Consider the following 14,461-nt stretch of genomic DNA (forward strand, 5'->3'; position numbering starts at 1 on the left):
AGGCCTGGCTCAGGACACCCACTGCACACCCCCCACAGCCTGGGCCCTGCTCACACCTTCTCGCCGCCCCTCTCCCCTGTCATCTGTAAGGCCATGGGGGACGAGGGTCGAGGGTCCTGAGGGCTCAGCTTGATGCCGTTTGCAATGCCAGGGCTCTGGTATGGAAGGCCGTTCTCCTTGGCGTGCTCAGCTCTGGGACAAGACACATCCCTGGTTACTTCTCTGGGGAGCGGCTACAGCCATGGGTTTGCATCTAGAGCTGGTGGCCCAGGCCTAGCAAACATCCCGAATCTCTTCCAAAGAACGGAGCACTCACTCAGAAGACCACAAGGTGGCCCACGGGCGCCAGGGCGGGGCTCGCGAGCTCCAAGTGCAGACTCACCGCGGGTGTAGCTCATTGGCCGCCGTCTTTCCACTGGCCACGTGGTCCTGGCTCAGGTGCCGCCTCAGCACCAGCTTGGCCGGGGAGAGCCGGGTGTAGTCGGGCAACGCCAGGCCCGACATCTTCTCAAGCCTCGGCCGGCTGCTGTGGCTGGGGGTGCAGGGTATGACTTCCTGGTCCAGCGGGGAGGCCAGGTACTGGGGGGTGTTCTGCTTGGACGAGGGCCGGCTCAGCGCGCTGCACACCTCATAGCTAGCTGCGTGGCCGTTCATGGAGAGTTCTGGGCTTGCGCTGTTCAAGTGGGACAGGGAGAACTTGGAGCAGTCCAGGTCCAGATGCAGCCGGCCGGGGTCAGCCTCCAGCTCCCGGCCCAGGGCTCCTTTCCCGCGCAGGTGCGCAGACAGGGCGTCATCCGGCGGCACGCAAGACTTGAGCTGCAGGAGCTCCTGCTGCCGCTGGCTCTTCTCCAGTTCCACAATGCTGATCTGTCAGGCGAGGGGAGGGTCAGGCCTGTTGCTCCGTGCAGAGGCCCGCTCACACCTCTGCCAAGTGCCCAAGGGCAGGCCGGCCCCCCCCCGCACCCAGCAACCCAGCCAAGGGACCATCCCGGGAAAGCGCGGTGGATGCACACCTAGAGTGGCTGCAAGGATGTAGACCAGCTTTGTGTATGACGGGGAAGCCAGAGCACCCAACCGCCCAGCACAGGGTGGGAAGCGCTGGGGACAATGGACAGAACAGCTAGTCTCAAGAGCTGTTCTGCCAACGTGCAGTCGGGGGAAGGGAACAGGGCGCAGTGACCCCATCTGCACCAAAGGAGACCACGTATTAACCGTCCCCGAGAAACCCTGGCACTGGCGCTCAGGGCGCGAGGCACTTTCTCTTTGGTTTGTCTGCTTTGTTTGTGCTTTGCCGATAATGAACGTGCCTTTATTCCACGGAGGAATCAGCACCCAAATGGCTCCTCACAGACATGAGCGCAGAAGCGAGCCCTGGCTCTGTTAACGAGGGCAGCAAGCCTCTCCTTTGTGAGAGGCTCACCTGGGCCACAACCCTTCAGAAAGTAGCTTGGCCCCGGATGCCGGGAGCGGAAACCACTCACAGACCCACTTTTGGAGAGTAGGTCTTTAAGAAATATCCTTAATGTGAGTCTTCGGTGCAGAACAATTCATGGTAGTGTCATTTTGTAACAAGAAAACACCCGAAAAACCCCGAGAGCCTGGTGACCAGGAGGGCTTCACGGTGAAGCCAGGCTGGGGAGACGCCAACTCCACAGGAGGCCACAGCCTTGCAAACGGAGCTTCCAGACGCCAACGATGGCCGCACACCCTGCTGTGGTCCTGCCGTCCCCGGAAGGCTACACACCTGGTCAGCCAGCTCCGGGAAACCTCGAGAGGAGACAGACCTGTCCGTTTCTCCTTCCTCCCAGCCCTGTTTTCCAGCTGACCTTGGCAAAAGGTGCAAGCTATTACAGTTTCCCGCGCAAGCACCGGGCTCCTCATGGGCAGCTTCACAAATGACTCAGTAAGGGGCACTGGGGAAATCCTAGGTTTTGAACGGAGCCCAAGACACTCTGGGAGCAAGTGGGGCCACTCAGATGCTAAGCCCCTCGCTCCCCTTTGAGGACCAGAGACAGGGATGTCCAGGATATCCAGGCTGTTACTGCAACACCACAACGAACCCCGTCCTTGGGAGCAGGACAGCTCCGGCGGGGGGACGGCTAATGGCGCTGCCATGGAAGCCCCCCACGGCCCCAGCCCCCACCTGCAGCTCCAGGCAGTGCCTCTGCTTCTCAGAGATCTGGGTCCTCAGGGCCTGCTTCTCTTTCAGCAAGTTCTCCAGGGACAGCGTGGACCAGTCCAGCTTCAGCTCCTCACACCGAGCCTTGAGCTGTGGGGACAGGGAGGTTACGGTCGTGAGCCCCAGCTGGGCAGACCCCTGCTCCGGAGCATGCACAGCTGTGGGGAGAATGGGGTGGGCAGCTGTCCGCCCAGTGGAGGGCAGACCCTGGGCTCTGTGGGGAGACACAGCAGATGTCTGGGCAGGTGCCTCCGAGCGCCTGTGTGCCCGGAGAATGGAACCTGCTAAGAGAAGGTCCGGCTGAGGAGGCAGCCAGGGAAGAGACCAGGGTTCCCCTCTAAGAACACCCACAGGAAGCACAGCGAGGGTGCCCGCAGGATGAGACCGGGAGGCCCCATTAGAAGTGACGCCCGTGCATGCCCGGCAAGTGTGCCCTAGTCCCCAGGAAAGTGAGGTCCAAGAGATCTGCACCCTGGCCCAAGGGCTGGTTAAGGAGACCAGCATGCGGCTGTGGGGTAGCAGAAGGATATCGAAGCCTGGGCCACCTGGAAAGCCCCGTTTAGTGAAGGCCTTTCGAGGGTCGTGGGCCCCACTAGTTCCGATGTGCTCTGACAGCCCAGGAAAAGAATGCATGGCCATGTCCCGCTGCAGACTAGGGGTTCCTGGGAAGTGCGTGCTCGACAAGGATGCCTGCGCCCTGGTGAGCACCCTCTCATCCTCTGTCCAGGGCCCACACCAGAACCACAACCTGCATGCCCAGCCACTGAGGAGGCCCACCCTCTCCCAGGGACCCACCAGCTGTAGGCTCTGGCTTCTCAGCTCCCTGTTGTCCTTCTGCAGCTGCTCCGTCTGTTCCCTCAGCTGCTGGTTGTGAGCCGAAATCTCCTTCTGCGCCTGGATCAGGTCGTTGTAGGTCAGCGCCTTCACACCCAGCTGGGGACACATGACAGCAGAGGTGGGCTTTCACGCAGGAGCGCAGAAGGGCAGGCAAAGGGCAGGGGGAAGCCTCAGCGGGCCCAAGCCGCCTGGGACTGGGGCTGGGGGCCATTTGGGGGCAGTACAGGGAGGGCTGGGGCGGCGGCCGATGGCAGTCAGAGAGAGGAACTACAGTGACCCAGAGAAGGAACGAGGGGCTGACCCCCAGGGCATGAACCCAAGCCAGCAGCCGACTACACACATTCTACATCCCTCTGTCAGAAGACGTAAAATGTCAAAGCACTGGAAAGGGGAAGGTCCTTCCCGATCTCAGCACTGGGGCCTGCACCCTGCTCCTGCCCCCACCCACCTAAATCCTGCACTTGGGGCTGTTCGCTGGGCCAGTGAGCCCAGGGTGGCAGGTATGGTCTCCAGCACTCCTACCTCATCCAGCTTCTGCTGGAAGAGCCTCTTGATCTCCTCTTTCTGGGCCTGGCAGTGGCCGAACAGCTGCTGCGCAGCACCTAGCAACCGGGCGTTCTTCTCCTGGGGGGATGGAGCGTGGTGACGGCAAGGCCCTGTCCCCACCACGTCCCTTCCCACAAAGGGCCTGAAGGGGGGCTGCTCAGCTGGACACGCCCCGGCCCAGAAGGCCAACAACCCTCAGCCGTTCTCTCCGGTTAAGAACGTGACCCTGCTGCTTCTCCCTCTCCCACTCCCCCTGCCTGCGTTCCCGCTCTCGCTGTGTCTCTCTCTGTCAAATAAATAAATAAAATCTTTAAAAAAAAGAACGTGACCCCGTGGTGAGCAGCGAGACCCCGTGGCCCTTCTGGAGCCAGCAGGGACAATGCGCGGGCCTGAGAGGAGCCTGCTGCTTCTCCTAGGGCCAAGGCACCTTCTGGGGGACGAGAGGTGGGGGCACAGGGCAGGGCTCACCTTCTCCTGGTCCAGCAGCTGCTGCAAGCTGGCCTTGTACTGGGCTGTCTTGGTGTATGCCAAGAACTGCAAGTACTGAATCTTGAAGGATTCTACAAGGGGTCAAGTACACAGTTTAGCGCAAATGTGAGCCCACTGAGGCCGGCAGGAAGGAAGAGAGGGGCCTCACCGCCTGCCGACATGCCGGGGGCCTTCGGTCCCCACCCTGGGTGCCCCTCACAGCACCTGCCGCCACCACCCCATGTCTTCTTCCCTGCAACACCACGTGGGTTCCCGTTAGTAAATCCGCCCGTGTTCTTAAGAAGCACATGTTACTGACGTTGAACTGAGAAAACTGACAGCTACCAAAATGTGAAAAGGGGTTTCTTTCACCCAATTTTTAGGGATAAGCAGCCGCTCGATCTATCCCAGCAGCGTGAGGACGTACGCACTCAGCTCAGCAACACCGGGGGCCAAGCTCACCCCCGACACAGCCTTCCCAACCCCGTGCAATGCACACGGGCCAGGTGGTTCTCTGGGGGTGTCCCGGGTGCTGAGGAGACGCCGCAGCCTCCCCGGCCCCACCCCCTCCATGCCGGCAGCACCCCAGTCCTGACCCCATGTGCCCTGGGGCAGAAGCCCGCCTGCAGACGAGCACGTGGGCCCAGCTGACAGTGGCAGCACAGGGGCTTGCTGGAGAAGCCCGCCGGGAGAGCAGAGCCTGCGAGGTCTGGGTGCGGCTCACCTAGCAGCTTCTGCAGTGCGGGCGGGGTGGGTGCCAGCAGCAGCTGGTCGGGGGGGTGCCGCTGCACACTGGGAGGTAGCTGATAAAACGGGCTATGAGGTGACTTGTACGCATCTGCAGGGAGACAGAGCGGCCACACATCAGCAGCAGGCTGGTGTCCCGGAGGCTCCCGCAAGTCTGCTTCAGGGAACCGGCCAGCTTGTTAACACAGAGACTAAACACAGGACCAGACGGCGCGCCTCGGCACTCTGAGAAGCAGACTCGAATCCCCACGTGATCTAAGAAATGCCCGGGAGCCGTGTCCCCTCTGTGCGGTCCTTCATCAGAGCCTGGGGTGGCAGGATGATGGCAAGGCCCCCACTGGGGCTCGCTCTCAGGGAGCCCAGCCAAGTGCAGACAGGTGCGAGGATGCCCCAGTGCGCCCCCAGTAGGGTCTGAAACGTGAGCACTCAGCCACTCAGCACGTGGCGCGGTCCCAGCGGGCTCTGCCCCCTCACTGCCACAGGGCACAGGAGAGGGACCCCCACCCGCCGTACCAAGGAAGAGCAGCAAGGGGTGCGCCGGGACCGGCAGACGGCACGCCCACGGGGCCCCGCACGCGGCTGGCTCACCCTGCGGCGAGGGCGCCGCCGTCTGCGACGCGGCCTGGGCATGCAGGAGGTCCAGTGCAGTTTGGCTCTTCTTGGGCTTACGCTCCGGGTTCGCAGTGCTCATCTTCTTGGGACGCCCGCGCTTCCGGCCGGCCATCTTCCGCCCCTTCTTGTTCAGCTTCTTCTTCCGGGCTTTGGAGGGGGACGGCTTTTTGATGGTGGTCGCCCCAGCTTTTTCTTCCTCGGCCCCGGAATCCTAGCAGACCAGGGGGTGGGGGATGTCAAGGGAGCACCGGCAGGCCCATCCAGCCCCGTGAGCCTCCCTCTGCGGGGACGCGGGGTGAGCGCTCACCATCGGGGTGTCCGCGGGCACAGTGGCCTTGCTCTCGGGCAGCTTGGTGGGAGTGGCCGTGGTGCTCTTGTTGTCTCGCTGCTGCCGGCGCCGGGCCGCTTCCTGCTCCTCCTGGAAAGCAAGCGCCGGCTGTGTCCGCAGCCTGGCCCTGCTGTCCGGCACAGGCCAGGCCACAGGGTGCGGAGGAGCCCAAGAGCACATACGTGCATGCACACCCCCGTCCTCTGTCAGAAAGCAGGCGGCCCTCCCACCGTGGACAGCGCAGGACCCTGGGGCTGGGGCTGGAGAAGCCGCCTGACGGTCATCTCCCCCCTGCTGGTGGCGTGCCTCCCCACACCGAGGGGCTGGCGTGTGCTAGAGCGCTGTCCTCCTCGGTGAGGCCACGCCGCGGTAAGAGGAAGGACGGCGCCGGCCAGCTCCCGGGGGTGAGGGCGCTGCTCAGCACGTTACGACCCGAGTGCCCCTACACACAGTACGAAGGACACGGGACCCCAGGTGGCTAGAGCTGGCCGTCTCTGGGGGGGCCTCTCTTGCTTGGATACTTGTCTGAAGTGGCTGTGAGGGTGGGGGACGGAGTGCCGGAGCGGGCAGCGGGAGGGACGTGGGAGCCCAGATCCCGGCTCCCTGTGCACAGCAACTCAGAGCATCCCAGCCCCTCCGTGCCCCGGGCTTCAGGCCTGGGGACTCGGGTCAGGACAGCACAAGGGCTGTTCGCCATCCCGTACTTCGGCACAGCTCACCGGATCACCAAATCCCATTTCAGAGACTCATTCAACCCATTTCCCAAAAACGTGCCTAAGAGTTGTGGCCATGGAGGCTGTTGAAGACAAGGCAGGTGTGGGCCCCTAGGTCCCCGTCACTCAGGTCAGCCCCATTCCGCATGGCCACCTGCACTGGCACACCCTCCACCAGCAGCGCACATGTGTCATGAAGGCAAAGAAAAAACACACACTTACCCTGAGTTTTGGATTTTTCAGACTAGAAAAATAGTTTTCAAGCTGAAAATGCAAAGACAAAAAACAAGGCAAAGTCTCAGAAGTCCGTCCCGAGCCCTGTTGGGGTGAAAGCAATAGCCCACGCACGCGGACACCAGGCACGCACAGAGCATGGCAGGGTGGCTCCCGGCCGGCCAGCCGGCCGGCCTGGGACACGTTCCTGCCCGGGGACCCGCGAGGCTCAAGGATCCCACTGTGCGGGCCCGTGCAGACCCTGCGGCGCCATCCCACATGGAGCCGGCAGCCTCGCGGCGGGCCTGGCCAAGAATCCGGGTTTCTGGGAGGCCTCTGACACCAAGGCAGAGCCGCTGTTCCACGAGTCCTCTGGGACAAGGTCTGCCCCACACGAGGGCTGAGGACAAAGAAGGCAAGACAGACCAGGGGCCCCCAGCCTCCTGACCCACTCCCATCCGTGCTGAGGGCTGGCTGGACAGCGCGCCACCACCACCCCCCCGCCCCCCCACCGCCACGTGGGGCACTCACTATGGTGCGGTCGATGGTGTGCAGGTAGTAGGAGACCGGCTTCCCCGTCCAGGACACCGAGCCTTTCAGCGGGGAGAGCTCCACAACGCGCATGATGGTGCCAATGTCTGTGTACAAGAGGCCACGCTTAGGGCCCCTCCTGCACCCAGGGGGTGAGTGGGCAGGGCCCCCTGTGCCGCTTCGCATCTCGGTGGCTCCCTCCCTCCACGAGAGACCCAGGGGAGGCAGGAAGGGGCAGAACTGCAGTCCCTCACCACCCCACCCGCCCGCCAGCACGCCGCTGGGTCGGGGAAGCGGTGTCGGAGAGGCGTGCACACGGCTATGCCGACGGGCTTGTCCGAGCGGGGCGGGTGACATCGGAAAGCATTTGGAGGACGACTTAAAATCAATGTGGCGACAGGAACTCCCAGCAGCACCCGAGAAGTCACGAGCCCCCGAGGGCCATGCGGCCCGGCCCAGGGGCCCGGCTGAGCTCCTGCCGCGGGCCCTCTGCCACCAGCCCTCCCTGCACAGGGACAGGCAACCACCGCCTGCTCAGGCCAATCACAACAGGGATGCGAAGCACTCGGCAAACCTGTCCCTCCGAGTTCCATGCCGGGCCACCCTGCCCGCAGAGGACCCAGGGCCACGTGTGTGAACATCTGTGGGGGTCAGGACTGGGGGTGCTCCTGGCACCGAGGGGGTGGGGCCAGGCTGCTGCTGAAACCCCCCCAGGGCCCGGGATGCCCCCGCAGAGAATGACCTGCCCTGACGTGAGTAGCACCAGGGGGACAGGGACACGCGTCAGATGCTTAAAATCATGTATGTTAATAATTCAGCAGCGAGAGTTTCTTACCACTCAAGTTTCTGCTGTTTATTCTGAAGTTCAGAGGCGCAAAGGGCTTCGAGGACACGATCCTGCCACCTGAAACACAAACACCAGTTACTGCCCTTCACGGGGGGACAGCTACACACACACAAACGGAAGGAAAACAGCGTGTGCTGGAGGAAGGAGCCGCCACGGGGACAGCGGCACGGCTGAGTCCCATCTGCTTCCCACAAGTCAGAGCAAAACCAGGGGACACCTTCCCCGTGGAAGTCTGTCCCACGAGTAGCCCTCGTGGACAAACGTGCTCTGGGCCCCACGGTGCTGCCCCACAGAGCTCCCAGCTGGGGTCACACTGGCACCGGACGGACACCATCGGTGAGGACACGCGCCCCCTCCGCCGTCTCGGTACTTGTGCAGACGAGTCCCACAGTCACAAGTGAGTCTGAGTGGCCAACGCAAACCCTGACGTCCCACCACCGGACCGCCGGTCGGGCCGGCCACGCTGACAGCAGCGGTTCCGCGTGCCAAGTTCTAAGGAGGAAAAGACGCACAGAGGGAGGCTCGTGAGGGAGCTCCCAGCACACGCTGTAGGAAACACTGCGGATGGGTAGGTGCACGCTCTCAGAAGCCATACTTCTTGGTAGGAGAAAGAAAGAGCCAAATGGAAAAGAAACACACCTGCCGGCCGGGGCGCCCCCGTCCTGAGGAGCACCCAGCCACCCAGCCCGTGTCCTAAGAACCATCCCCGGCAGGAGCAGGTGATGGGCCCAGCGCTGGGCCAGGCCAGGTGCAAGGTCAGGTGGCAGCCAGGGTTAGGGCCCATGGAGTCCCATCAAAGATCTCAGCAGCCAGAGGCTGAACAGAGTCCCGTGGGGCACCTGCAAACCGGAGTGCCTCTGAGGAGCGTGGTGCTGAGTGGGATACACCCTGGGGTCCCCCACGTGCTCCAGCTAGGAATGCACCACCCTGCACGGCCCACACGGCAAGGGCAATGGGAGCTGCGAGGGGCCCCTGAGGGCACGTCACTACAGGACAACAGGTCAGGTGGCTGGGGACTGCAGGGCTCGTTGCGCAGTCCCATCCTATCAGGTCCCCCAAGCCCGCCCACAGGACACCATGAGGGAGGGACCAGAGCAGCGACACCCCACGCCACGATGAGCCCGGACACCCAGCAGGCGTCATCAACAAACACGGAGGGACCCTGCTCCAGCAAAAGCCCCCCCGTGCCCAGGCCCAGGACGAGCCGGCCAGAAGGTGGGCCCTTGGGCGGGCGGCAGGAGAGCGACAGGTGGAGGGGCCCTCCGTTCTGTCCTGGGACTGGTGCGTGGCTTGGTGCCTTGGGACAGCCACTGTTCACTCCTACACAATGATCAGGAGCAACCCGGGCCGCGTGAGCACGCTCCCCTGCACACAGACCTGCACGCACACCACCCAGCTGTCAGTGCCAAACGCAGCTGGTAACCACCTGCATCTGTGCTGGGCTCTCCTGGGTTAGGAGCACCAAGGCCACCTCCAGGCCATCTCGGAGCCTAGAAAACCCCAGCATCTTTAGCACTTGTGTTAGGAGATGCAGTGACTGGTCAAGGATGAGGGCACTTCCCGAGGCTTCCCGTCCAGGCCCCTGAGCACAGGGCCCAGACGGGCCGATGCCCACAGTAGGGCCACAGCCCATGGCCCACTCCTCCAACAGGGCATGTCACCCTGGGGACCAGGGAGTCCAGCCACATTCATGCCAGGAGGACCCAAGAAGGACGGGCACCCAAGGCAGAGCTCTAATGAGGACGGCAGCAGCAGACCCAGAGCCTGGCGACCTTTCACCCCGGGCGTTTGGGAGAAGGGGAGTCCACAGACTGGGGTCTGAGCCCTTGGCTGGAGGACTTGACCCACAAGCAGTGGGTTCATCTCGATCCTGAAACACAGTGAGCTATGACCAAGGACCGGATTCAGTGCGACACCGAGCTCAGCCAGACAAAGGGCCCCCCACTGTTCCGAGGCTTTCTCCACATGGAGAAAATGAAAAATGAAACAGCCAGAACCTTGACTCTTGGCTCAGTGAGAACACACAAGCAAGAGGCATGAGGGTGCAGACTGAGGGGAGCAAACAACCAGTCAACATGGCCCTCGTCATGGGAGAGACGGGAGGACCCACTGCGGCCCGGCCCCTGCGCCCCAGACAGCGCCCAGAGTGACCCGCACCTGCAAGAAGGTGATGTTTCTATCTTCCCTCCAGGAGCTCGCTGGGCTCTCCTGTGCTCTGAGTCAGAGCACACACGCTGCAATCCGCTGCAGTTACAAAGGCCTGAATCGGTGTTCAAGTGAAACTAGTTCACTCCTACCTACTTAGAAGGTTCTAGACTGGATGGTCTTCTCTGCCTGACATTCCAAGTGCACGAGGGCTTCGGGCACAGCAAAGGGAGAAGAGACACTAAGCTGCGCTGCCTGGCGCCTGAGGGTGCACCTTCCTTCGTCCAGCACTGGCAGGGTGGCTGTGGGAGCGGGACACGGGGCCCCACGGCACACACACTTCTGGTGCAGAGGGATTCTCGAGGCCACCACTCAGGACGGCCATCCTCAGGTGCGCCACAGGCTGCGGGAGCAGCCAGGGACAGCAGAGTGCTCCTGGGAAGGAGCAGCTTGCTGGGCCAGGTTGCAAGGTCAGCCAAGAGGCTGCACCCCAGCGCGCCGGCCCCTAGTCTCAGCTTGCCAAGATTCAGAAAACAAACTTTTCCCTAGAAGGTTCAGGCCAGATACAGTACAGGACCTCACTCTACAAAACCACCCACACAATTCCAAATCTAGAAGCCTCCACAAGCACAAGGAAAACGCAATCCTACCTAAATGCCAACCGACTCCCAGGGCAACAACCCAGCTGGGGAATGAGAGCACAGCTTTCGAGCTCCTTCCAAGACCTCCCCACAGCTGTGCCCAGCAGCTCTGCTGCAAGTCCGAGACTCACGAAGCAAAGAGGCCTTCCCTCCCCCGACCAGGGACAGGAAGGCAGACGAGGGCGGCAGCGGCAGCTCTGGCCAGGCTGAGAGGGGCCCAAACACAGGAAAAACCCAGAAAAAGCCAAGAAACCCGTCTGGATGACCCCAGTGGCCTCACTGCCCCCAGGTTAGGGTCACCAGATGGAACAAGGACGCCGATCGAGCCTGAATTTCAGGTACACCGTGAGTGATCCCTCAGTATGAGCCTGTACTGAGACGTTATTCGCTGTCTCCAGGGAACCTGAGTGTGACTGAACGGCCTGCAGCCCGCTTGTTAATCTGGCCACCCACCCCAGGTCCCTCGGGCCCACTGGCAGCTCCGGCCTGTGGGAGGCCAGGTGGCCCCACCGCGCATGCTGAGCCGGGAGGCGCTCGGCCCGCAAGCAGGGGGCAGAACCGCCGTCAGCGGAGCCCCGGCCCTGAGGCCTTCCGCCCAGCCCGCACATGGAGGGCTGTCAGCACTTACAAGGGCCCCAGGCCCTGCGATCAGTGCCGGAGCTACAGACAGACCCGACTGGGTCTCGGGCGCCAGGAGCACATGCTGACCACGACAGGGCAGGATGGGGGGGGGGGGGTACATTACCTTCCTTCATGTTCGCAAACCGCTCCTTCAGCTGGTGATCCACCTCAGGACCAAAGGCAAAATTATTCACAAATATAACACTGCAAAATAATATTCCAGTTGAGTAAAATGAAGGTTCCATTTCCACACGTGTAGAGTTCCAGTGCACACCACGCCTACCGCCTCCTCCACCATCAGCTCCCCCAGCCCGGGGACGGGACCCGGGGGCGCGGGGCCCAAGGGACAAGCCAGCTGCATTGGTGGGTGGGTGGTCCCCGCCTGCCCCCGGGATGTCCCTGGGGTGGGAATGTGGACGGCACAAAGGTCACCTGGGGACAGAGGTGGGAGGACCCCATCAGGCCGCATTTGAAAGGGAGCCGCCTGAGGACCTGCAGGACCAGAGGCACAGTCCTTCTTCCTCCCATGCGCTCTGGCACCGGACGACCCAGGAGCCTGGGTCCGAACACGCCAACCGGGGCAGCTGGGGAGGCTGCTGCCCCACTCTGGGCGCGCGGAGATGCAGCCCTGCCTGCCCGCCCGGGCCCAGCTCATGCCCACTCGAGGCACTCTCTGAATGGCTACGCTCTCCACACAGCCGTCAGCTGAGTCATCTCAAGACCCACAGGTGAAACAGCTCCCGACCCGGCTGTGCAGCTCTTCTCTCCCACATAAGTGCCTCCAGATAAGACCTGGGCCAGGGGGCAGAACTGTGGACAGAGAGTTTATGTCCTGTCTTGAAAGGGACAGAAAACAAACTGGGCTGATGGCCATCCCCTCGCTGCTTGTTTGGAGTCTCGACAGTGTAAAATCGAGACTCTGGAAGCCGTCATAGCAACCAGGAAACAGAGCAGTCACGGGTGACCTGACCAGAGCGAGAACAGACGCCAGATGCCCAGTGGACAGAGCAGCAGGGAAGAATCATTGAAGACACGGACCAGGCCCCGTGCACTCTCCCTGCCCCACCGCACCACAAAGATGAGGACAGGAGGCTTTAGGCTGAGGCGCAGGCGTCCTTGGGAGCCAAGGGATGGAGCCCTGACGAGACAGCCAGGCGGAAACAACTCCCACAGAGAGCGAGGCTGGCCTGTCCCAGTCCCTACTCGGGAACGGAGCCTGGGAAGGCAGGACGTGAGCCAGCAAAGGCCCTGGGGATGGCTCTGATGGAAGAAGGGTGCTCCGAAGGCAGCTGCCCCTCCCATGTCATGCACGAGGAGTCCGAAGCAGAGACGGAAGTCCCTAATAAGAAGGGGGGGCTGGGAGGGGAGGGGACACCCCTGCCGGGAAGCAGAGCACCCGGGAGGTCGTCAAGGGGATGCTCTCCCATCACCAAGGCCTGTTCCCACTCTGCCTGCAGGACGAGGGGCAGACGAGGCCCAGGGGGACAGTGCCCTCCCCGTGAGCTCTCACATCGCCAGGGTGACCACAAGATGAGACACCTTGGCCCAGATGCTGCTGGCTGGCACTGGAGAGCCCCCAGACCCCCACGGATGGGGACGCCCACGGGCTCAGCAGGAGTCTCTCAGGGAAAGGGGGAAGACCTGGCCAGTAGGGGAGAGCAGAGTGGACCCAACTCAGATGAGGACTTCTCGAGGGACAGCCACAAAGGGAGACGCTCTGGAAAGAGCAGTGCCCAGTTTCTACTTGCCCCCAGGAGTGGGTGGGGACTATGGGGCTACTGGCAGTATGCGCCTGAAGGAAAGACAGGGAGAGGCCATGTGGCAAGGTCCTCTGAGACAGTGGGCCACCGTCAGCAAGAATGCCTTCTCCCCAGGACGATGGCTCTGGGGTGTGCCACGCCTCTCGGACCCCCGGGCTTCCAGCAGTCTCCAGCTGACTGCCACACCCCCGAACTGAGGTCAGAGAAAGGGCTGCAGACCAGCTCCGGGCCCAGAGCGGGTCCAGAGGAAGAGGCGGGCAAAACTGCAGCCCCCCAGATGCATGGGACAAGATGCCACCCCATGGCAGGTGCAAAGAAACAGCCCTGCCCCCACACCCGGCTGGGGGAGGTGCAGACACAGCAAGGACCTGCACTCTGAGCGCAGGGCCGAGACAGCTGGGAAGGGCCCTTCCTGACGGGTAGCCGGGGGACTGCCCTGGGGCCCTGGGTCTGGCTCCCGGACCACCTGCTCGCTACAGGCGAGGGACGGGGAGAGAAGGAGTTCGCCAGCCACCTCTCCCAGGTGCACCACAGCTGACCCCATGTCCAGCACCCTCCCCTGGGGCGCCCCCGCCCGGCCAGGCCCTACCTTGTGTTGGCAATCCGCTCTCTCCACTCTTCCGAGAGGAAGTCGCCTCTTTCCAGCTGAAAGGAAGACAACAGGAGGGAAGCTGACTCAGGAGGCCTCACCCAGCTTCGCGCCCTGCCCGCCCGCCCGCGGAGAGGCGATGAAATGAGCGCTGTCACGGAAGTGGGGACGACATAAAACCGAGGCAGTGGCGGCTCCGGGGCACGTCCACGCGTGGTTCCCAGCCTGCTGGCGGTTCTGGACAGAACGTGGGCCGGCCAGCCACAGCTATAGCGCAGAACAGTGGTCGTGCCCTTGGGAGGCGCCCCGGGCACAGAGCACTGCTGGGGGAGCGCACCGGCCCGGCCTGCGGCGAAGGCCAGGCTTGCTTTCTGTACCACAGAAGTGCAGGCACAGCGGCCGAGCCCGGTCTCCCGCGCCCGCTCACCTGACAGCAGCCCCGTCCGCGCCTTCAATGCCTGCTATCTGTGTACCCGGTTCTTAGTGACCGAGACGTCTGAGCTGTGGCATTCAGCAAACCAACAAGTCTATCGTTCTTCAAAAATGCTAACACACCAGGCCTCAGTGTAGGCCAAGGAAAAGCAAGAGCATACATCCCCACACAACCTGTGCACACGAGGTCTCAGCAGCAGGATTCAGAAGAGCCAACAACGGAGACCATCTAAAATGCCCTGCAACATGTCC

The 14,461-nt window shown here is 62.7% G+C and overlaps 1 protein-coding gene across 1 annotated transcript in view; it reads right to left on the bottom strand.

Annotated features, from left to right (window-relative positions):
- The window catches only part of DOT1L (DOT1 like histone lysine methyltransferase), a 65,798-nt gene that overhangs the window by 13,302 nt on the left and 38,035 nt on the right, over positions 1–14,461 (bottom strand). The window contains exons 8-21 of the mRNA XM_025861112.2: positions 13,778–13,833; positions 11,553–11,632; positions 8,010–8,078; positions 7,175–7,281; positions 6,653–6,694; positions 5,697–5,807; positions 5,366–5,600; positions 4,755–4,868; positions 4,031–4,122; positions 3,539–3,640; positions 2,975–3,112; positions 2,144–2,269; positions 383–867; positions 57–192 (exon numbers count right to left, since the gene is read on the bottom strand). Coding sequence (XP_025716897.1) covers positions 57–192; positions 383–867; positions 2,144–2,269; positions 2,975–3,112; positions 3,539–3,640; positions 4,031–4,122; positions 4,755–4,868; positions 5,366–5,600; positions 5,697–5,807; positions 6,653–6,694; positions 7,175–7,281; positions 8,010–8,078; positions 11,553–11,632; positions 13,778–13,833 — 1,893 coding nt within the window. The remainder of the gene's footprint in view (positions 1–56; positions 193–382; positions 868–2,143; positions 2,270–2,974; positions 3,113–3,538; positions 3,641–4,030; positions 4,123–4,754; positions 4,869–5,365; positions 5,601–5,696; positions 5,808–6,652; positions 6,695–7,174; positions 7,282–8,009; positions 8,079–11,552; positions 11,633–13,777; positions 13,834–14,461) is intronic.

This window comes from Callorhinus ursinus, unplaced genomic scaffold, assembly GCF_003265705.2.
Source record: "Callorhinus ursinus isolate GAN/ISIS: 27379988/994484 unplaced genomic scaffold, GSC_fseal_2.0 scaffold77, whole genome shotgun sequence".
In the NCBI taxonomy this organism is placed as follows: domain Eukaryota; kingdom Metazoa; phylum Chordata; class Mammalia; order Carnivora; family Otariidae; genus Callorhinus; species Callorhinus ursinus.